The 23701-nt window shown below is 42.2% G+C and overlaps 1 protein-coding gene and 2 long non-coding RNA genes across 7 annotated transcripts; 1 reads left to right on the top strand and 2 right to left on the bottom strand.

Annotated features, from left to right (window-relative positions):
- Positions 1–296: 296 nt before the first annotated feature.
- On the bottom strand, positions 297–11468 carry LOC139830995 (uncharacterized). Of its 4 annotated transcripts, none has more exons than XR_011744747.1 (10): positions 11058–11468; positions 7935–10031; positions 7255–7504; positions 6804–6951; positions 6556–6717; positions 3440–3577; positions 2603–3044; positions 2343–2512; positions 1870–1973; positions 297–1001 (listed from the first exon to the last, which is right to left on the bottom strand). It is a non-coding gene; the product is annotated as an uncharacterized lncRNA (long non-coding RNA). The 4 variants fall into 4 exon arrangements; XR_011744748.1 differs by having other exon boundaries at positions 6556–6951; positions 7935–9082; positions 9914–10031; XR_011744746.1 differs by having other exon boundaries at positions 6556–6951.
- A 2998-nt stretch (positions 11469–14466) lies between these two features.
- Positions 14467–15225, top strand: LOC139831468 (BTB/POZ and MATH domain-containing protein 1-like). The gene has a single exon (XM_071820747.1). It carries the CDS (start codon positions 14467–14469, stop codon positions 15223–15225), a length of 759 nt encoding a protein of 252 aa, XP_071676848.1.
- Positions 15226–17161: 1936 nt separating this feature from the next.
- Positions 17162–18587, bottom strand: LOC127298517 (uncharacterized). 2 transcript variants are annotated; one of them, XR_011745919.1, is made up of 4 exons: positions 18500–18587; positions 17736–18420; positions 17562–17647; positions 17162–17391 (listed from the first exon to the last, which is right to left on the bottom strand). It is a non-coding gene; the product is annotated as an uncharacterized lncRNA (long non-coding RNA). The 2 variants fall into 2 exon arrangements; XR_007849814.1 differs by having other exon boundaries at positions 17562–18420.
- Positions 18588–23701: the final 5114 nt, after the last annotated feature.

The following is a 23701-nucleotide window of genomic DNA, read 5'->3' as shown; positions in this document are numbered from 1 at the left end:
ACACTCCGTGAACACATGTGATCCTCACATCACTACCATTCCCTCCGGTTGTCCCGATTTCTGTCACTTCGGGGCCATCGGTTCCAGACAGCGACATGTGTATACAACTTATAGGTAAGACCATAAACAATGAATATCATGATGAAACAATAACATGTTCAGATCTGAGATCATGGCACTCGGGCCCTAGTGACAAGCATTAAGCATAACAAGTTGCAACAATATCATCAAAGTACCAATTACGGACACTAGGCACTATGCCCTAACAATCTTATGCTATTACATGACCAATCTCATCCAATCCCTACCATCCCCTTCGGCCTACAGCGGGGGAATTACTCACACATGGATGGGGGAAACATGGCTGGTTGATGTAGAGGCGTTGGCGGTGATGGCGGCGATGATCTCCTCCAATTCCCCGTCCCGGCGGAGTGCCAGAACGGAGACTTCTGGCTCCCGCGACGGAGTTTCGCGATGTGGCGGCGTTCTGGAGGGTTTCTGGCGACTTCGACTTCTCCCCGTGCGTTTTTAGGTCGAGGCCGATAAATAGTCCGAAGGAGGGCGTCGGAGGCCGGCCGCGGGGGCCACACCACAGGGCCGCGCGGGCCCCCCTGGGCCGCGCCGCCCTATGGTGTGGGGCCCTCGGGCCTCCACCTCAATTGTCCTTCTGGCTCCGTTAGTTTCCTGGGAAAATAGGGTCTTCTGCATAAATTCCGAGGATTTTCCCGAAAGTTGGATTTCTGCACAAAAACGAGACACCAGAGCAGTTCTGCTGAAAACAGCGTTAGTCCGTGTTAGTTGCATCCAAAATACACAAATTAGAGGCAAAACAATAGCAAAAGTGTTCGGGAAAGTAGATACGTTTTGGACGTATCATGCATCCATCTGCAAGCATGCCACCATTTGTCTGGTTTCTCCATTGCCCCGCAAGGCCTTCAGGATTTTCTTCGGCCGTCTACCATCTTGTTTCGAACAGCTAGGAAGATGACCTTATTGTGCAGCTAAGCAAATACAAAGGAAGAACATGAGTGGTTAAACACATTCATAATGCTTACTTCAAAAATTACATTGTAAAGAAAATAGCACTGCAATGGTTGATATGAACTATATTTAATAATTTTTATTCACCAACTTATCAACCATCGAAATCCATCCTATACCACAAGGCATCTTAATCAGACTAAAAAAATATTGACATCCTAATATACGCTCTCTAGAGATGGTTAAACACATTCATAATGCTTACTTCAAACTTTACATTTTCAGGAAAATAACACTGCAATGCTTGATATGAACTATATTTAATAATTTGTATTCACCAACTTTTCAACCATCGGAATCCAACCTATACCACAACACATCTGAAGTCAGACTAGAAATAATCTTACACCCTGGTCTATGCTCTCTAGAGATGAAACAAAAATAGTGGAACTTCATGTGTAACTCAACATCGAGACCCTGCCCAAGAAATTCATAGCAACTTACAATAGGACCTCGCCTGTGTTCAGAATTTTCGTGTACAGGGCAGGCTTAAAAGCTATAGAGTGCAAGAAGGTGCAAACTCGATTCTTCTGTCGAGTTGACCCAACAAGACAAGTTATGACAAGATTTCATACGTGGGCAATTTTTTAAAGTTGAAAGCAATAACTGGATACATGCTCAACATGGGGCATTCCCTATAGATGGTTTTTTCCTCAAAATATTGAGCATTGCGGGAGCCTCACAGCAAATAGTTAAGTTATTTTTTCAAATTTAACGTTTACAATATAGCACCACCAGAAAATGCATGGAATCATTACAAATTATCAAAGATGAAATAAACATTGCACCAAACAGCTATGCTTCTTTAATCATGTCTATTGTTCTTACTTCAACTAGTGCCATTGCAAGACGTACATCACTAGCAAATGGCTTGGAATCAGGGCATCATTGAGCTGCATGGCCAATGTCCAAAACCATTTCTCTTCTACAAACTGTAAAAAATACTTATCATGTGTTATCTTACACTGGAATAAACTAATACATTATGACTGGACATGACACATTCAACTGTGAGGGGCTACTATGGTTATTCCATTCATCAAATTGATTATCAATATAACATTTCAGTACTTTAATCCTACCTAGGCCATATGATACATTAATACAACATATATTGACCATGAAGTTACCATAGTTCTATTTTATTATTCTTCAAGAAAGCATACATAAATCTTAAACACTCTGTAGCTGTTCAAACCGGTTGGATAAGAAAAATCCCCAATTCCAGCATACAATAAACCACAAAGATGGCATACACTCAAAGTAAGACCAAATCTATAAAAAACCAAGAAGGGGCTCACCCGTGGTGGAAAACCCCGGAACGAGGCCACATCCAACCAGCGTAGCCCAACACCAGAAGGCTGGCAACAATGACGAACACCGACGCATATGAGCCAACAACGGCAGCAAGAGAAAATAGAATAGCACAACTCAAGGTCACAGCCAACGAACCACCAAGAAGGAAGAGAAGCTGCAAGACAAAGCAATAATGACGACTCGGTGCAAATCCTCGGATGGATACCCCGAACGAGATGAGAAGAGAAACTATCTTTGTACATACCTCTATACAGAAAGCTAGCCACATGATATATTAACATGTAGAGCACAGAACAGAAGGATGTCATTTCTTATTGATAATTTTGTAAATCATCAAATAGGAAATGCTTTATTACTGGTGCCAATCCAGAATAGCTAGCATGCCAAAGCAGTGACAAGCTGGGCATCGCCGCATTTATGGTTACACAGTGAGGAGAATACAACAAGTGGTATGGGATTCTGTCATTATTCACATTGTATAATGCATCAAAAAGTTACCTCGGTGTTCTGTAGAGAGATATGCAGCAGTGTACATGTTATTTTCTTCATATCCAACATGAGCTAAATTAGCAATCAAAAACACCCAAATAAAATATCCAGGCACAAAGTAGTCTGCAGCAACAACGCCTGTCACTCGCCTAACTTTATCTAATCCAGTTTCATTGTCAACCCGACATATGTTCAACCTAGCATAAAGGCCTCAAAATATTCAAACAGGATTCATGAGAAGAGACAAAAACACGGCGGACATGTAATAGTGCTCAACTATTTCAAAGACGATGCTCTAGTAAAGGAACGGGGATAGTAAGATATACCAACTATATTACAGGAAAAACATAAATAGCACAAATTACAGCAAAAACTTTGCCGGCAGAATGAATTGGTAAACATAAACTAAAAATATGTAACATACTCAATTTCGAATCATCAATCCAAGGTTGTTACACTGATGGAATAATGGATCATGTACGAATTAACACAGAACATTAGAAAGAAAAAAGCAATCAGAGGCAAAACCACGTACGTTTCATTGAATGAACAACACCAAAAAAATATCTTTAGCGAGGCATAAAAAAATCACCTTCTCTCTGGTTGGAAGGGTTGGTCGCTGCACACGAACTGGGACAAGCATTTAGGCCTCAAATACACAAGATGGTGACCTCAATCTACTTCTTTTTCCGCTACAAGAACAACCTCAAATACAAGATATTCTTCATTTCTGCACACAAACGAGAACCAGAGGTTAGCATATGGCGGTTATGAGAGGAGACGGGAAGGTAAATGTACAAGCACATAGTCAGCATCACCTGTTAGAAATGTTTAAAATGGTAATTCGAAAATGACCTAAAGAAGTGAGTTTTTCAAAGCAACTCTAACCTAGTAAGTGTTCAAGCACGATGATGCTTTACACATATCTCCTCATGTTCACTTGAATTTGCATACGACACTAGAAAGCCATAAATGTTCTAAAATACATCCCACAAATGGGTAGGCAAATTAGGAATCTTGGTTGCAGTGATAAGATAAAAATATGTACTATTCCCATATAAATTTTTGAAGTTTATTTGAAAATCAAGAAATTAATGGAACATGCAACACATACTAGGAAGCAAAGGCGCGGTGGCACGCCGCGCCCGCCCGTGGCCGTGTAACTTTTTTAAAATTAAGATATTCATATCAAACTGCCAAGAAATAAAATGAATCATATGCTCCCAATATTCTCTTGGTACATGCGATTCCTGGGACTTGTTTTAAAATAAAGATGCAACTGAATAACCTTACTTAAAAATAAGCAAAGGAATTATAACAATTAGTAAATAGTCATATTTACTCCTCCCTCCAAAGGGCACGGTTGATCTAGAAAATACCATAAATGACTGAGATGACACATCCAATCAAAATTTAAATAAAACCAAGCAAATCACCCGGATTTGGAACAAAACTCACCAGATCTAGTGTGGGGAAAAGACAGGGTCAGCTTGCCCTGTTTGGCGGCGACGCAGGAGCAGATGGAGGACTGGGAGGAGAAAAGGCAGGGCTGCTGGATGTGCAGAGCCACGTCCATCCCAGTTCCCCTCCCAATGCTCGCACTGGCGGCACCCCTCCCGCCAAAATCTCACACAAGGGAGCCGGACCGGAGACCTCTCCGGAGCCCCAGCAGTCGTGGTGGCAGCATCCACCGGGACGACCTCCCGATCGCTACTCTAGTCTCTCACCTTCTGTCCCCTGGCCGCTAGCTCACCCAACGCCGATGGCCGCCGTCTACCTTGCTCATCCGCAACAGCTCCCCTCGGCTACCTTTCCTACCTGCCCCTTCCACTCCAGCGTGAGCTCCTCCACCTCTCCACGGCTCCCAGCCGCCGGCCGCTGGCCCTCGAGCGCCCCAGCGGTGATGATTTCCGGCTCCCTTGTCTAGAAACGAGTGTCTCCTCGTCTAGAAACGTGTGCCTCTTGGCGGTGCGGGAAAGTGGGGAAGCGGAGGAGATAAGGCCCCAATCGGCGGCAAGAAAATAGGAGGGAGACACCTAGACTCTACCACTGCTGAAAAGGCTATACGTTTCCAAGTGAAAAAAAAAACGTGGCATACCACCGATGGAAATTTCACGGATGTAAGCCAAGAAAGCAAACGAACAATGCAATCACCGGAAAGAAATCAACAAACCGGTAGCCGGTAACCCCACACTCAGAAAAATAAGGAAGGCAAAATCAACCTCTCGACTGAATAACACAACGTGCATAAACTATGGTACGCGTCACATAATGATTGCAGGAACAAAATGGATAAATGCCTCATCTACAGTGCCGTAATTTGATCAGCTTTTATATAGTGTATAATATAGAACTTCTCTTGTGATGTCAGGAGTAACTCCCTCAAACCATATCTATGAAATAAAGCAACTCTAAATACAAGATATTCTTCAGATCTACACACAAGTGAGCACATAGGTTAGCATACGGTGGTTATGAGTGGATACAGGAAGGTAGATGTACATGCCCGTAGCATAATCATGTGTCATAAATGTTTAAATTATAATTCAAAAAGTGGCCTAAAATAAGTGAGTTTTTCATACCAACTCTGATCTAGTGAGTGTTCAAGCAAGATGATGCTTTACAAATCTCCCGTCATGTTCACTTGCATTTGCAAATGACACTAAAAACCACATGTTCGAAAAGACTTCTCATACCAATGTGCTGGTATGTGAAGTCTATTGGGTGAGATGATAAGATAAAAAACAATGTATAATTTCCACATCGACTTGTAAAGTTTATTTGAAAATCAAGAAACAGGTGGAACACACAACACATATATAGCTCTTATCTTTACATGCCAAGAGTAACTCCCTCAAGCCATATCTATGAAATAAAGCAACTCTGAATTGGACATTCAACAAGCTCTGCGTTTTTTTAGGATATGAATAAAAGGACAGACAACACTCGCTGCCGACACTAAATAATATGTAAACATGACATCCTTTTCCCAGTCTTGGAATGCAAATATTGAATACTCGCATAGAAACTGAACATTATGACAGTTACGTCGTATTCAGTGTGCAGCATGCATGAAAACTGGACATTTTAGTACAAATAAACTATCATGACATTTGCAATCGAGTGTTCGGAAAGCAAATGTAACATGTGCAACTTCATAAGTAAAAAATACATGAGACGAAAAAGAACTCTCAGAATTATAGATTTGTTAGAGTAGCAGAGCAACTTTCAAATTGTATGTTCCTAGAACTTTAATAGAACATGTCTCTATTCACCAGAGTGGAACAACTCACTAATTCATCCCCAACACATGAGCGAAACCATTATTCAGAAATAAAATAAAGCTATAATAATTAGAATCATGCATACACCAATTCGATTGAGCAACACTCTAAGCAAGCAAATGAGTTCCTATATGCCAACGATAAATTATGCCATCAAATACCAATCTAGATAGGTACAAGATGGTTGTATAAGTTTTAAGTGTTACATGGGAATTATGATGCATAATTGTACAAAATTTAGCACAAGCGTAAAATTGGCTCATCCAATTCTAGGTTTAGCTAGATATCTAAACCACTCATGAACAAGGAGCCATGAACTGTAAAGATCAAGATCAACTATCCAGAACCAAGACATTTGTAAAAGGAAACTCCTTTTACCAAAAATTCCACAACGATTCAGAACGAAAGCAATATAGAGGCTCACCTTGTGCTCGCATTTGTAAACTTTGTTTCCGCTGTGGCACATCTGGCTGGACGACCACCTACATAGAGGTGTCGCTAGTCCGTGCCTCCTCGAGCTCATCATGGAACACCCACTACCCGGTGCAGTCAAGACCACCTAGGCAAGCGACACCCACTAGTCCTCCTACATCATGCATGAGGTGGCCACATCTCACACCTTGGCCCAATAAGAGCTATCCCTAGTGACGACACTGACTTTCATGGACGTACCCAGTGGTGCTCGCGACCACCAGAAGCATCTCTCACGGGCAACCACCAGTAGCAGCTCACGGAGGCTAGCTATGACCACTGGGTGGGGTAGTCCTTCTTCGACTTGTTGCGCTGCAAATGCATGTCGCCAGCGCAAACACATAGTGTTCTGTGAATGGTTCCACAATCATCAAAAGTTGCAAAATCTTGGTGAGAAAACTACACCCTACATTCAAGGGAATTGTATGCTATTTTTTATCGTGGTTTGCATCAAACGCATAGAAAATGTTGAAAATGATTGGTTATTATGCATGCTATATAGAAAACTGAAACCAAATGTTTACCATACGACTAATTATGCAGGAATGAAGACATACTCTGAAGCTGAAATGGCTAAATTGCACAACCAAAATTATTTGACCATTGGCATACTTGGTAGCTCCAAAGAAATAGAGTCAAGTTTTATGTTGACCTTTTTTGCCGGGGTAGGTCTAAATCTGGTTTAAGAACGGTGGTTGGCCTTCACCTTCTCTTTTTCCTAGTTCTTCTCTAGCCGTTGGTCAAGTACTATGCCCAGTCCTGCTCCTCCTCCCCTGCTCCAGTAGCTGGTCGAGTACTATTTGTATTCTTTCCCCTCCTTGCTCTGAAACCACATGAGAATGCAAAGCTCCATTCATCCATACAAGCTTCTCAATTGATATACTGACACTTCACATTTTAATCTGCATGTACAAAGAGTTCAGTGAGACCATGAAAGTCCAATAGAAAAGATTTAATAAATATACTTGGTAGGAAATAAACAAGATTGACATTAAATAAAATAAGAAAACTGATAAACAGAACAAATGTCGAATGCAATAAGATTAGCACTTGATAGAAAATGTGCTCTTATCTTAACTTCCACATAGGATCAAAAATAAATCATGGGACACAACAAATAGACTCCTTCACAACATAATAGTTTCAAGTAGCTGTTCTATTCATCCACACAAGACCAATAAAGTACTGAAAGACTATTTAAATTATAGACAGCACAATAGCTACTTGTACAAATAATCGCAGTTACGCAACTCGGAGAAGTGACAAAATCAAGTGAAACTAGCCATATGGTACATGTCACTAATATCAAATGAATTACACGTGATTTACTACCTCATACATGTAGAGCATGATTCTTCTCAACATGTTTCAACTTCATATTGTGCTGGTAAGTGCTTACAAGAATTTTGGATTATAGAGGACCTGTGAATAAATAATAGATAAATAGAAGAGCTGATGATATTGCCACTTGGAAATAAAAGAACGAAACTAGTAACAACGATAACTATGACAAATAAATCCATACGACATCACAATTAACGGTCCTCCTTCTCTACTAGAAATCTTATTATTTTCTGGGATTTAATAGTACTTGGAAAAATAAGTAACTCAATGAGGCTATATCATTTTTCTGAATAAACACCAGCCACACATACAAGTGGACTGTATAGGTATGATCCTTTCAACGCTCGATACGTCGGAGTGTACTACCATGAAAAGGAAACTAATATAACTCATCCTCGGATAGCACCACTTCCAACCTTTCTAGTATTTCTTTTGAAGAAAACAAAAAAGTTGAACGCTCTTCCATTGGAATGAGCAATGATGATGCCTAATTGTCTAAGGTACCACGGGGCATAATGAACAATGGTTGGATTAGGTTTCCTAAGGAGACATTAGAATCAACTGGTTATGTGAATGTTTATGAATTTACCACAAACCAAAACGCTGACTCATTAGTTCATGATCAAATGGTGGTCTTGGGGTACATCAACAAACAAAAAAAGTAATACTAATTCGGGTGGAACATGTGCAAAACTGGACCTATCAATTATGAAAATTATGGTGAAGGTGGGTGTGAACCTATGAAATTGTGGGACTATTTAATAATCACATATGTAGAGGAGAGATGGGAAGAACTAGAAACTCAACTAAACTACAATGCAAGGTGGTCAGCAGGAACATTGCCATGGATGTAATTGAACTTTGAACAGGGACGTAGCATAACAATGAGATCATTAGTCTGCTCGTTCTTAGCTTTGCTGCCAAGCCTAAGTCAATAGGAACAAATCGAAAAAAGCATCAGAAGGAGTAACTAGTAACAGAATTGAAAAATTAGAACGAAAGGATTAAGAATTAACATGATAAAAGTAGCAAATCACACAATGACACGTTGCTGCCTTCATATGTCATAATAATACAGGAGGGACATACCACAACAGCAATACGCCACATAATGCTTGAGATAAATATTGATAGCTCTGTGGAAGCAAACAATATAGAAGTATTGGTGGGATACTAACAAAATGATACTCCAGACCCAGTCACAAAAATGACAATTACATAATCATTATTAGAAACTGATTCAAACAGATTAATTCACTAAAATCCATACTTCTGAATTAACATCTTCGTAGATTCTATATAAAGCTCACATGTTCATGCCAACAATTAGCAAGTTTTAAAATATCACAAAAAAGTGGTAAGTGAGAGGGTTGGCTCGGGCCTAATCACAAGAATACAATAGTCATCAAGGTGGTAGTCACAAATTAAAGTTGTGGCTGCAAACGGTAAATTATAATCAATGACACGACATACGAGTTCTAAAGCATACACATTTTAGTTGAGGCTAGGTGCAAAAATCAGATAGCATAATAATATATCATATTACAATAGCACGCTTTTTATGGTAACGAACATACACTTCTCAAGTTTGTTTCCATATTCCGCCAACTCTTTCTGACAACTAGAAAATTAGTGATTTTTTTGGCATGAGTTGGTGAAATAATGACATACTCATGCGATTGAACATTTATAAACTAAAGAGCATCTAGAATTCACATTGATCGAATTTGCAGCAACATTTTTTGAATTCACAGTAACCTATCAATACTGATACACTTTGAAATGAACAGAGTAATACCAATGCACATTTCAGTAAAAGAAATTAGCATGCAATAGTCAATTCGGGTCTTGCCAGAAATGATGGGACACAGAATAGAGGCATAATTTTAGTAAGCACAACAACCATAAAGAATTGGATAAAAGAATGGCACCAATCGATTTGAGTGCGGCCAAAGAAAAAACTTGACCATTGGGTGCTGATGTCAACAACGTCCATTGTGGGACTTGGGGTAGAGCTCCCGCACGACATGACAACACACCCATGTCAGCTTAGAATATAAGAGAGGGAGGAGGCCATTGAGCACCCTAGCGCATTTCAAAACAGAAGATAATAATGATGAGCATTAGAATTTGTTCTCAACACATGAAAACATGAGATGCATTCAGAAAATAAGGTAGCCAGCTGCATTGTAATTTGGGTCTAAAAGGAGTTCACTAGTTAACAATAGATAATAGTTGCCAAGGAATATCTTGCAAATAAGGACAAATATAGTTGTAATTTAGAATGTCCGAGGTGAAAGAAGGGAATACTATGTGGCGTTTAAAAGAGAAGTGTAGTGCAGGTACAAGCTTCAAGGAAGTTATATACTCCCTCCGTTCCTGAATATAAGCCATATAATTTTTCGAGAAAAATTCCAGAATATAAGCTTTAGTGCGACACACCACCTGTATGGAATTGTTTTAGGGATTTGATTTGATTTTCTTATCTTTTCAAAATTCCTCTATTTTCTCATGTCAAATGTTTAGTGGCAATCCTGCCCAAATCTGGTGTAATTTTCCCTCAATATGCGTTCTTTAATTTCCGTGCCAAATATTATATGGCTTATATTTATGATCAAAGGGAGTATTACACAAAAACAATCATAACTATTAACTAATGGGCTAATATTTGTGATGGGTTTCATGAGTCTGAATAAGAAGTGGATAACTTTAACGGACAATGAAGAAACTTGTAACAATGATCTTACATGAGACACACAGATCAAGGAATTTCTATAATGACAACTGGAAGGCAAGAAAAGTTTTTATGACTGGTTTATCAGTTATTCCTGTCAAATGCTAGTTCTATAATACGAGTAACAATACTCATAGGTTCAGCTCCATATGAATACATAAAAAGGAGGTAATTAAGTTGTGATTGCGTAGCCTAGTCCTTTCAAAAGGCGCGAAACTAAATCTCTTCCACATGCGTTGATCCAAGTTACCACAATAGCAAGTAAAACTACGCCAAAGACCAAGGATTGCTGAAACATCCATAACTGTGCATACTCACCAAGCTGCAACCTATCAAGATTTGTTTTTTTATAAACAAGAAATCTACCAGATTGTTACCTTCCATTCCTATTAATGTTGCACCGTCCGCCATCCGAAGAGGCGGCAGCGTGTGGGGCTTGGTGGAGGTGGAGGCCACGTAGGCGGTGGAAAAAGACGGCGCTTTGCTTGCCGACCCGGCGGAGTCGGCATCCAGGCCACCGGCTTTCATCAACAACCTAACCTAGTGGTCGGCCTCGACGGCCACCGCAACGGCGTCGTGAAGGATACACGCTACAGGAGCTGGAAGGTCGAGATCCTGCGCCTGGTATATGGTTCATCGCAGGGCTATGAATCTACTCCGGAGGATGTATTCGCTGAAGGGGGAGGAGGTCTACGTTGGGGTGGGCGAAAACTTCCGGCGGAGGAGTGGTGGGGATCTAGGATGGGTGTGGGTGTTGTGGGACTTGGCGAATTTGGGGTCCTGCAATCTCTTTTGTTTCTCCCGATCCCCTCCATTGATTGTGGCAGCGAATCAATGGATAGAATGAATTGTGGGCCTTATCGGTGACGTTCATGGGTACATGCTGAAAATTTGGTTCCCCATATAAAGCAGCGGGTAAGACGAGGCATCTCCTCCTTAAAATTAGGCAGTTAATCAAATTGATTGCGGGCAGCTCCTCAGTTAATTTGCATGGGAATTTTAACATGTACTAGTACCGCCTGTTTCTCTCCTTTCCTTATTATGTACTAGATTGGATTTAGCCAATATACGTGCATAGGGTTGCACGCACCCCACCTAGTAGATTGGATTTAGCCGTGTCCCTCCTATATAAGGTTCATTTTAACTTTGTCCTTTAGGTATCCATCTATGAAACTAGAAAGTGTATCATTCTACTGTCATGAAAAAATAAGATCTAAGGGCATCTCCAACGCCAGCGACCCATCCTGTGCCCGTGCGTCCGGATGGGTCGAACCGGACAAAAATCCGGCCCAGCGCGGACCCATCGCAAAAACGGATGGCCGCGACGTCCGGGACGACCCAAAGCCGGCCCAAATCCGGGCCACGTTTTCGTGGCCGCGGACGCCGATGGCTGGCCGCTCGCGTCCGCCCCTTGTCCGCCTTGGCCCGCGTGTCATAAGGAGATAGGTTTTTTCTTCATTACAATTAGACATTACATTTTTCTTAAATATTTCTACTACTAGTCTAGCTACGTACGGGGCCGACGACTCGCCGCCGAGTCACCGCCGGGGCCGTGGATTTCACTAGACGCGGGCGGCCTGTACGCGTGAGGATTCCACTCCAGCTTACCAGCTGGGTGGCTTGGCAGCGGCCCTCTTGCTGCGTTCCTTATTAGCGGCCGTCTTCCTCCTTGTCGTCCTCGCAGCTTGGGCTTGGTCGAGGTCCACCTCCAGGCGGACACGACCGGCGGCCGACGGCCTGGGCCTCCTGGTTCTCCTCCCGACGGCACATGCACTCTTGGTGGCCGCGCTCCGCCGATGCAGCAGCCTCCCGGGCGTGCCGCTCGGGCGAGGGCAGCTGGATGAGGTGGTAGGCTGCTCGCGTAGCGAGGAGCTGGTTCTTCTGCCCGAGGAGGTCGCCTAAACGGCGGCGGCTTGCCAGGTAGGTGGCCTCGTGCTCCTTCGTCACGCGCGTGAGGTCAGCGAGACGCTCCTCGATGGTGACGTTGATGTTCGCCAGCGCGAGGTCGTCGAAGTAGTCCTCCGGGTCGACGGGCTCCTCCTCCGCGGTGGGCTCCGCCTCCTCCGCGGCCTCGTACCAGCCGTCCGCGCCCTCGTGCCAGCCGTCCGCGGCCGCCTCCACCAGCTCCACGTCCTCTTCCTTCTTCGTCGCCCCCTCGGCAGCGACGAGGAGCGCCACGTCGTCGGCGACCCAACGCGCGTCCGCCCGCTCTTCCTCCTCCGTCCGCGGGAACCTGGCCCGGGCGGCGAGGGAGCGCTTGGCCCACGTGGCCTGCAGGGCGCCCGGCATGGCGATGGAGGTGTAGAGGGCGTCGGAGAAGATAGAGGGGGAGGAGACGACAGAGCGGGGTGTGAGGTCTGCGAGGCCGGTGCCGTCTTTTATAGCCGGCGGTCTTGGCGGGAAACTTGGGCGCGAGCGTGCGCCCATGGCCTTTTCGCGCGCTCGGGAACCCTGGTGCGCGCGGGAACTTTCCTGCCCTCCATTGTTGTCCCGTCGAGTCCTGACATGGCGTAGCGCCGCTCAGCGCCGCGTAGGGAAGAGGAACCACGTGGCGGCTTTTTGGGTCGCCGCGTGCAACCCAAACAGACACGCGGGCGCGGGCCTCTGTCCGGGTGTCCACGCGGCCACCCAAACGGCTTTTAAAACGGACGGCCCAGCGCGTCCATTTGGGTCGCCGCGTTGGAGATGCCCTAAGATCAAACTACGAGCGAAAATCTAAGATCAAGAGAGTCATGACAAGTTTTACTGAGGTCGAATAACGTGGGTTATGGGGAAACTGCATGCAACTTTTTCAAGTGTCTAGAGCAAAAGGAAGAAACAAGTAGGAGTACAAAAGCTAGGATTATGTTGAACTCCTCAAGCTGCACTTATTTTTTGTTGGGTGGTTGTGGCGACTAGGGGGGCAAGGGTGCGGGGATTAGGGTTAGGCCGCTCCAAAGTGAACCTACACTAGTAGTGACCCAAAAAAATTAGGCCAAAAACATATATTATTCAATAGTCGCATCCAATTAGGTTTTGTATCTCTAATCATAGTTCAAAATAGGAGCTGATTTTTTGGAGTTGTATATAGCTTGTAGGTACAGTATATTGTAACTTTTTTTCCGGAGCTGTTTGTGAAGCTTCTATGAATTAGTCCTACCTCGTACGACTCCAACAAAAAATAGGTTTGATATTGAGAAAAGAAAAACTTTTTTAGAATAGAAGGAGGGAGTTAGCTAGATAGTTGGCTGAATCATCTAGAAATAACAATATGGATGCATGTCGGAGTCATGGGCTGGAGAAGTGGAAGGACATCGCTCAATCTGAGTCGACCATATTTCCTGCATATTGCTTCCTTGTGTTAATTGTGCTCCTAATTAAAATTATCAACACTAAGATTTGTTGATCACGACGATGATGACCAGGGCGTATGCTAAAACCCGCTGGTGTTGTGCTTGAAGCAATTGTTTTTGTCAATTGCGTGATCCAGAAAAAAAAAGGGGGATTATCGGCCGGTGGAGTTGAGGTTGCGCGCACACTCCCTCCCACGTGCACCAGGCTGTACGAGCCGGGCGGAGTCGATCACGCCTTGTACGCGCGCAGAGGGTAGAGATTGCGGGAGGCTGTCGCTGGTACCTACGGTACTACCCTAACGGCTGCTGCTCGTACGACAACAAGTGCGTAACATTCTTACTATACCATGATCGTGAATACGGCGTGGACGAAGACAAAGTGACAGTGAACTACCAAGTTTCCTTGGTTGGCCCCGTCATCGCTAATTACGCACCAGTTGCTCTAAGCCTAAACATGATCTATGACGATCCATCAAGTGACGCAACCACGGGACTCATCAGCAGAACGATCCTGGAGCGCTCGGGTTACCTCAGCAACGATGCCTTCAGCGTCAGGTGCGAGTTCCGCGTGCCCGTAAACGTCGCGGAGACCGTCCTGCTGCCGACCGAGGAGCCACCGCCAAGCAGTCCGACTCCGAATCATGAACATGCCGAGGCTCTTATCCGCTTCATCACCAACGACGTGCCGACGGACGTGACCCTCGAGGTTGGCGGTGAGACCTTCTGGGCGCACAGGCGTTTCCTCGCCGCTCAGTCCTCGGTGTTCGCGGCATTATTCACTGGGCCGATGAGGGAGAACACCGCCCCTTCTGTCCGGATCGACGACATGGAACCACTCGTGTTCAAGGCTATGCTCGACTTCATCTACACGGGCAACCTGCCACCACCTCCCGAGGACCTCGAGGGCGACAACCAAATTGCCATGACTCAGCACCTTCTTGTGGCCGCGGATAGGTACGACCTCCAGAGGCTCAAGTCCATCTGTGCGGAGAAGCTAAGCGCACACATTGATATGAGTACGGTGGCTACTACTCTCGACCTGGCTCAGCGGCACCGTTGCCACGAGCTCAAGGACGCATGCTTTGATTTCCTTGCTCAGACCAAAGGCAATCTCAAAGCAATTCTCAAGAGCGACGGCTTTGAGCAACTCATCACCGATTACCCCTTAGTTATAGTGGAGCTATTAGCCCGGGTTGCTCCCTTACCTCATTGACTTCAGATAGTAATTTTAATGGTGTTGTCTTTTTTTTTCAATTTAATTGAGACTAAAGATAGTAATTTTAATTGTGCAATTAATCTTTTTTTAATTAATTATATTCATCGTTTATTTGAACTTTCCATTAGATGTTTGGGTTGCAATACGTACTTAGTGCTTAATTAGTGGTGACCAGCTTCTTGAAATCAGAAGCTGCTATTATTTTCGCTAAACCAACACTACTAGAAATCTAGAGCTGGAATTATTATTTTCTCTATATTTGATGTGTAACACAGTATTTTTTATATGTGATTAAATTTGGGTTCTGTTATCTTTGAGAAATCCTTTTTTACAATACTTCTGGACAAGGAAATCCGAGCCACATTGAAGTGAGCACACTCGCCTCACACTTCAAAAAACGGTCAGAATCAGCAGCAGCTTCCAGGGGCTTCATGTTGTGTTTTAGGTAGCTCCGGGGGGTGATCATCTTCCATATCATCATCGAAAATTCTGGTGATCTGATTGTACATATATAATCATAAGATCATATTAAAGTTTCACCGATCATGGGGTTTACTTTAGTCACTTTTGTTTTTTCACATGGTCATGAAACAATCTGCATGTTCATATTTTACATTGTTCCAATAATACTTATACTAGCAGAACGTTTCTTGATCATATGCAAACTTACCTGTATTGTATATATAGGAAACGTTTCATTTCATACGTACAAGTCATCCAGGGGGGCTAGGGTTTCAGTCCTCTCTGCCGGCACTGCCAGTCCACCCCGCCTCTAATGGTCTTCTAGGCCTTAGAGAATAGTGAAATGTTTTCATGTTTTATTCTTAACGCTATGTAAAGTTTTATAAATAATTTTTTTCTGGGAGTAGTGAAATGCGTTATCCTGCTCGGGGCAGACACAAAACGGTCAGTCCTGGCCCGAAGGCCAATTTCGCGTCCCCAACCCAACGCAAACGGACGCGCACAGTCAATTTTATGGTTCGAAATGCGTCTCGCCGCTAGAGATGTTGTGATAACCCCCAAAATTTTATGTTATTAAGTTAAATACTAACTATCTTCTAATTATTTTATTTACTGAAACTAATATTTAAAAGTAGCATAATAATGTGCAAAAATTGTTATCTAGCCAGATACTCAAGTGTAGAGTAACTAAGCTAACTATGTGCATCGTACGTGTTTGTAGTTATGCATCGAATCATCAGCCATGCATCTAGTACTATGGTGGCAAAACCAGAGTTAGACTTAGATTAGTATATTACTAGATCATAATAGCGCGCGTTTGCGCCCGGTCAAATTTTGCAATAGAATACAATAAATTTATACCATGAAAGATATTTTCTTATAAAGTTACACCCAAACATTTCAAATTAAAATCTTAGGGTTTAGTCTTTTTATGCTCAGTGGAGTCGCAGTGGGACGCCACAAACTGATAATCTTTGAGTGACATAAACATGACAATTCTACTGGCGCCAAAAATATGTGAACACATCAGACTGCCATGTGCTTCATTTTACAGTAATACATCTTTAAAAACTGGAAAAAAATTCACTAAACTAATATAAATATTCATCATGTTTTATCCAAGAGCTTATTAGCTAACTGATACCTTTGTTTATTTATCATCATGTAGCAAGGTTTGCTAACTATCCCAAAAAAAATATTAGTCTCACACCCTTGAATGCTACCAAAGCACTGAATCTTCACAATATTATTTGCATCCATGGATAGGTTCACAAATCACAATAAAAACATTGCTTTAGAAAGAAGAAAAATGAAAATAATATTCTCCAACAATGTAGGAAACAATAATACAAAACAATATGTGCAATCCTTGTTCCACGGTAGGGACAAGTACCCAATTAGTAGAGAAATGCCTAATAAAGCAATTAGGCTTCTGAATATTTCCAAAGCATATCATAATTAGTTGTAACAACATCCAGTGTGAAGAGTATTTTCATGTAAACTAAACTGTATTCCAATGTTCAGCTGTACATAACTCACTGACCACTCAAATAATAGCATTTTGAACAAGGATTTTTCTTCATGAGCATATCTTTATGCACAAAAGTACTTTATACAGTTTGTAGTTAACTATCGTTTTTCAGAAGTTGCAAATACATGCCCACGCACGGCCACAAAGAGATGCCCTTCCTTGTTGCAGGCCTGCAACCACAAATAAATCATTTAAAAAAGTATCCCACAAGCTAAGGCGATAAAATGCTGATCGGAGAGCTGCTCCAGCTTGCTGACCACTTCCCTGAAACGCACACTTTCATATCAATAAGCATAACTAATAATGTTCTTCTATTGAACACAGAAACATGGAAGCTTACCAACAAACTGTTATGTGCCAGCTTCATCATTCAAATGTGTAGTGGAACCATCTTCGTCTCTGGTAATTAGTAACATCCATCTCCAGCTTTAAAATGAAATCAGAAATCGGGTGGGGAAATGGGAATAAAAGCTAGATATGTGAAACGTGTCCATGGAAAAAGAAGAAAACTAACTTGCAGGCTGGAGGAGCTCCTGGAGCATAGGCCCTCTGCTTGCCATGTCATGATGACAACCACATGAATTGGCCTAGCCAACACTAACAAGAGCAGTAGAGCACGGTGAGAGAGAAAAGATTGCTTAACCAGAAGTTTTATTATGCAATTAGCATCACATCAGTCGTACTGAATTCATACCCGGAATCGATTTTCTTGTTCTGCCACAGTGATGTAGATAAACATGTGAGCCAACAGACTTGAAATGAGTAATAGTGAAGCTACAAAGTAGGATATAGCCAACCACATCCAATTGGAAACGGACAGTTATTTACACAGAATTTCCAATATCCTTATCTTTTAGTTATTTACCTCAAGAAACACATCCCATTGGAAGCGGACAGTTATACACAGCAAGATTGAAATAAAGTGTAGGTTGATTAATCAGACCAGGCATAACTGACCTTGAATGTTTTTGCATCAGTATTAATATCTCCAACAAGTAAAGGACATACATGTTCTTTCTCAATCAGCACATGCAATTAACATTCAGATCTCCAACACGTAAAGGACATACATGATCTCCAACAAGCAAAATCCCATACTGATTACTCGATAGTAATATATTTATTTGTGCAGTTGCCTACCAGCAAGCCCTATTTTATGCAAGTTGCCTTGGAACATCAACTGCGTCCACCCTGATAACCTGCAAAGTCAACAATCATAATCCGCTTAGTGGCTTATAAGAATCAGCAGTGGAGAATATCGGGGGAGGGGTGCCGCACTCGTGCTCGCGTTCCACTGCTGCAGTTGAGGGAAGGCGATAGTTGCTGTGTTGAATGCAGCGGCGCACCTAGGAGAATTCACCCAGATTGTGTGAGAGAGAGAGGAACCAATCCTCTCTGCAAATTTAAAGAAAACAATAAGCATGTAGATTGTGAAACTGTTGGTTTCCAGGAAAATATGCCTCGTTGTTTTCCAGGAAGAATGGCATACTAAAGACGCTGTGGCTTGTGGGCAAAAAACATACACATTCTTTGCAAGTCCTTGGCAAAGCCTAGCAAGGTGGAGTCATCTTTTTCATTGCATGGTGTTTCAAGAGATATTTACAGTTGGTATAATGTTACCAGTCCATGATTTGTAACGTTGTTTAGCATTCATGTAGTGTATCTCCTATGTTTTCATGTGAGCTGTCCATCCTACACTCTAAAAATTCCATGTTATACTGTCCAAAATAAGTGCAGTTCGTACCATATTGCTTGAATGCCTTGCAACATCAACTGCCTCCACCCTTATAACCTGCAAAGTCAACAATCATAATCAGCTTAGTGGCTTCTAAGAATCGATAGTGGAGAAGATTGGGGGAGGGGTGCCGCATTTGCGCTCGCATTCAACTCCGGAAGTTGAGGGAAGGCGACGGTTGGGGTGTTTGAGGCGGCGGCGCACCTAGGAGGATTCACCCAGATCGTGAGAGAGAGAGAGAGGGACAAATCCGAGATGGCTCTGCAAATTTAAAGAAAACAATAAGCATGCAGATTGTGAATCTGGGACGAACCGAACCTATCTAACCGAGGGACATAGGGGAAACCTCGAATCATGGAGGTCGGGAAAGGACCGCCGGTGAAGATAATCTCAGTAGCTGGATATGAGCTGAAGGAGTACTCAATCAAAGACATTTATACTGACGACCTGGAAGGCAAAAGGGGGCAACGAATTAATTGCCCCAGCCTGAATGGTAACTGAAGAACCCAAGAAAGAGGAGAGGCCGGGCGATGCACCCCTTCAAGGCAGAGGAGTGGGAGCAGCGCCGCCGCCTCTGAGCAATCAACACCATCGACCATCGTGTGTTTTTTTTTTGCCTTTTCAGATGAACACCATCCTACCTTACAGGCCTCCAATGCGAAGCATTCTTGGCCTTCTGGCCCGATTCACCATAGGGAGCGCAAGTCGATCTGTGGAGTAGCAGCCCAGTAACGGTTTGCTGGTCCATTGACGAAGTAAAAAACGAGTGGGCCTTTGATTTCGGGCTTAGTTAGTGTAGGGACGTTCAAAACAATCAAGTGCGTCGGTTTGCAGGATCTAACGGTGCATAATGTCAAATCGCTGTAGAGAGGTTGTGGTGGTTCCATTTTACTGTTACTTAACGGAGAGTGTAACTGACTGGGCATTAGAGGCTGTGCTGGCTTTGATTACCAGCTTACTCGGCAAAATAGGCCACGTAGGAAGACTACATGGTATCCACGGACACTAGTAGAAAACAGAGCTTTCGTTCAGCACCACTGAGACATTTAGTCCCGGTTTAAAAATGAACCGGGACTAATTGGAGGCATTGATCCCGGTTCATCGTACAAAACCTTTAGTCGCGGTTTATTTGGACCCTTTAGTTCTGGTTGGTATTATGAACCGGACTAAAGAGGTGGCGGCAGGCTATCTCTGAGGCAAAAGCCTTTAGTCTTGGTTAGTATTACCAACCGGGACTAAAGGTATACCCTTTAGTCCCGGTTCGTTTTACCAACTTGGACTAAAGGATTATTAGGTTTTTTTTTGACTCCCCACGCACCTCCACACCTCCCTCCCTCGTGGATCGTCTTTTTTAGATCTGAATTAGGTCGTGGGAAAAAGTTACATCCGAATTAGATAATTTTTATATTCTCAAAATTCCAAATGAAAATATGAAAGCAGGAAGATTTTAGTTTCTGCCCGAAATTTAGGATTTTACATATTTTTTATTTTTAAAATTAATAATTGCATCCTATTACTTAACAATAAAGTTAGCCAATTTTTAGATTCTCAAATTTTCAGGTTTGGCAAAAAAATTATTAAAAAAATAAAAATAAAAAACAATTATAATACAAATTAAAAATTAATATTTTAAAAAAATAAATTATAATACAATTACAATTATAATACAATATTATTATATCATTAGTTTTGTTTATTAAAATAATTATTTTCAATTCAAACAATAAAAAGTGTGACATGGACCAACATGTTAATATGATTGATATGATACTACTATCAACAACATGCGCGCGAATCACTTGGAAGCGGGATGGGAAAAAAATTTGGAAGTTAAGCGTGCTAGTGCTAGAGTAGTGAGAAGATGGGTGACCGAGCAGGAAGTTTGACCACGGGTAAGTAATTTGACTAAAGATGAAGTGTAGTTAGAGACTAACCGGGACTAATTGAAATACTAGAAATTCTGAAGAAGAAAAAACAGAAAAAAAATAGGGAGCAAAAGATAATTAGAAAAATAAAAATGGATAAAAAAATTAACAAAATAGCTTTTAGTCCCGGTTGGTGTTATAAACCGGGACTAAAGGCTATTCGGAAATTCAATTCGGCTCCTGGTTGCGTATGCTCCCTCTACTAAAAAATTATATTTTGAAATGTCGAAAAAATTGGATAAAAAATTCTACATGTACATCTTCATAATATACGTGCGTTCGTCAAGTTTCACGAAAAAACAATATTTTATGTGGTCTATATAAAAAAGAGAAATTTTATCTTGTGAAAAGCATTATTTTTAGCACTGAATTTTGTCTTTTTTACACACGTCACATGATAAGTCGATTCTTTATGAAACAATTTTGTGAGCATGTAGCATGTGAAGATGTACGTGCGAACATTTAGTTTCAATTTTTTTAAAAAAATTTAAAATGTATGTAAGATGCATTTCGAAATATAGAGAGCATATGGACCCATGTTTCAAAACACCGCTCCCATTTCTATTTTATATTTTATATGATTGTGTATAATCGGTTTGTTGAGTATGATTTTCCGTGCTCATCAGCTCCCCTATGTTTTTTTTAGACACAGATGTCGTTATCGAACAAGACCTCGTCGGTAGAGGTTTAGGCCCGACCAGTGTGTGGGAAGCGAATTAGAGAATCTAGTTGCAATGCTTGTATAATTGATAATAAAGTTGTAAAATGATGTATAAGTCTTGTTGCGCGAGTATAAAGCTTCTCGAGATCCACCGTGCTGATTTTTGCCTGCATTTTTAGCCTTGTGCGAGTATAAGTCTCTCAGTTTATAGGCGCGTGGCGGTTGTCTCGTCCAGGCCCGATCTTGGGGCGTGACAGATGCCCTCACATGAATGGAAGTTGCCAACTGTGGGCATTCTTATCTAGATCGTGAGGATCGTGGCATAATTTGAGGAACCATATCTCTACATATATGTCATAAATTTAATCCCCCTAGGATGTACTTGCAAAGGGATGTAGCAAGCACTTAGTTTTCACATGTGACATGCTTCTCACTAGTAGAAAAAGGGCATATAGTTTCGGTTGATAAGGGATTTTAGTTCTGGTTTGTCAATCGAAACTACGGAATCAGGACTAAAACTCCTCCCCTCCCCACTCTTTTGTTCCAGTTGTCCATAAACCGGGACTAAAGGCCCTCTGCATGTGTTGTGGGCGCGAGTTGGGACAAAGGACCTTTAATTCCGGTTTGTAACACTAACGGGGACTAGACTAAATTAGTTTTGCCTTCAATTCTTTTTCCTAATATTTTTCCATTCAACTTTTTTTTCTTTAGAATTTCTAGTATTTGAGTTATTTGACCAGTTTAGTCAAATTACTTACTCGTGGTTAAACTTCCTGATCGGTCACCCATCCTTAAACTACCCAAGCACTAGGATGCTTAATTTCTTAGTTCATTATGTCTCGTTTCCAAGTACTTTGCGCACATGTTATTGATATTAGTAGCATATCAATCCTATTAATCTCTTGATCACGATGTCACATTTCTTTATTATTTGAATTCCAAATAATTATTTTAATAAATAAAATTCATGAAGTAATAATAATCTTGAAAAAATAATTTTTTTTGCAAAACCTAAAATCTGATTTTTTTTCATATTCCCTTTAACAGTTTGAGAATCTAAAAAATGGTAACCGGGCATAGCCAGGTGAAATCGATGTAACTTTTCGCGTAGATAGATTTTCATAAACACTTTTTTCGAGCTACAAAAGTTATTGCCATCTTACCAAAAAAATACCATTTTTTGCAAAATAAGTAAAAAATCATGTTTATTATTTTTCCCAGATGCTAAAAAGTGCTCGGAGGCCACGCTGCTCGTCGCAGCCTCCTCTTCCTGGCCGTTCGATCGGCATCGTCCAGCGGATCAAACCCGCGCGTCCCGACCGTCTGGCACCTGGGTCCGACAGCCCACGTGGGTCCCAATAGCATGCTTTGGCCGTTCTCCCTCACGCTTCTCTTCATTTCGTTCCATTTCGCTCAAACTTCGTCTTCGCTTCTCTCCCCCAAATCCCGCTAGGGTTTCACCGGCGTAGCGCTCGCCGGCAATGGCACTCGCCGGCAATGGCACTCGCCGGCGGCATGATCCCTCTCCTCTCCTCGACAAGTCAAAGTCTAAGTCTAAGTCATCGCACGCGCAACCCGCACGCGGTGTATGACGATAGGCTTATACTTATAGAGGGTTTATATGTATCTTGGAGGGAGAAAAGAGAGGCTCTACGGTTCAAAAATTAATGGGGGAAGATGCTCTGTTGTGATGGACGGCAGGACGCACAAAGCACTAGGATTGCTGACTTGTAGCAAAAACTTAACACGGTGTTCCTTAATGAGGCCTTATAATCATTATTGCATCGTGGTATCCCATGAGTCATCCATGTACCCAAATAACTGTTGATTTCACTTATTTCGGGGTTTCCTTTCCTCCTGCAGCAATCCAGTAATCAATCCATCAAATCCATAAATCGAGGGAGCCGGTTGATTGTAACTTTTTTTCTCGTTTCCTTCTAATGCATCTGCATTTGTGTTTCCTAATGTGAGTAGTATTGATTTGTTTTCTACAGCGGTGAGATGAATTTATTTATCTTCCGCGGTGAATTATACTTTGCCATCAGCTTCATGCAGTGAGATGAATTTATTTATCTTCCGCGGTGAATTATACTTTGCCATCAGCTTCATGCAGTCCATCAACCATAGTATTATTGTTTCCAGCAACTAGAGCCAAATAA

The sequence above is a fragment of the Lolium perenne genome, chromosome 5 (assembly GCF_019359855.2).
Source record: "Lolium perenne isolate Kyuss_39 chromosome 5, Kyuss_2.0, whole genome shotgun sequence".
NCBI lineage: Eukaryota > Viridiplantae > Streptophyta > Magnoliopsida > Poales > Poaceae > Lolium > Lolium perenne.
The sequence above is the reverse complement of the archived record's forward strand: the minus strand, read 5'-3'. Positions and strand labels throughout refer to the sequence as shown.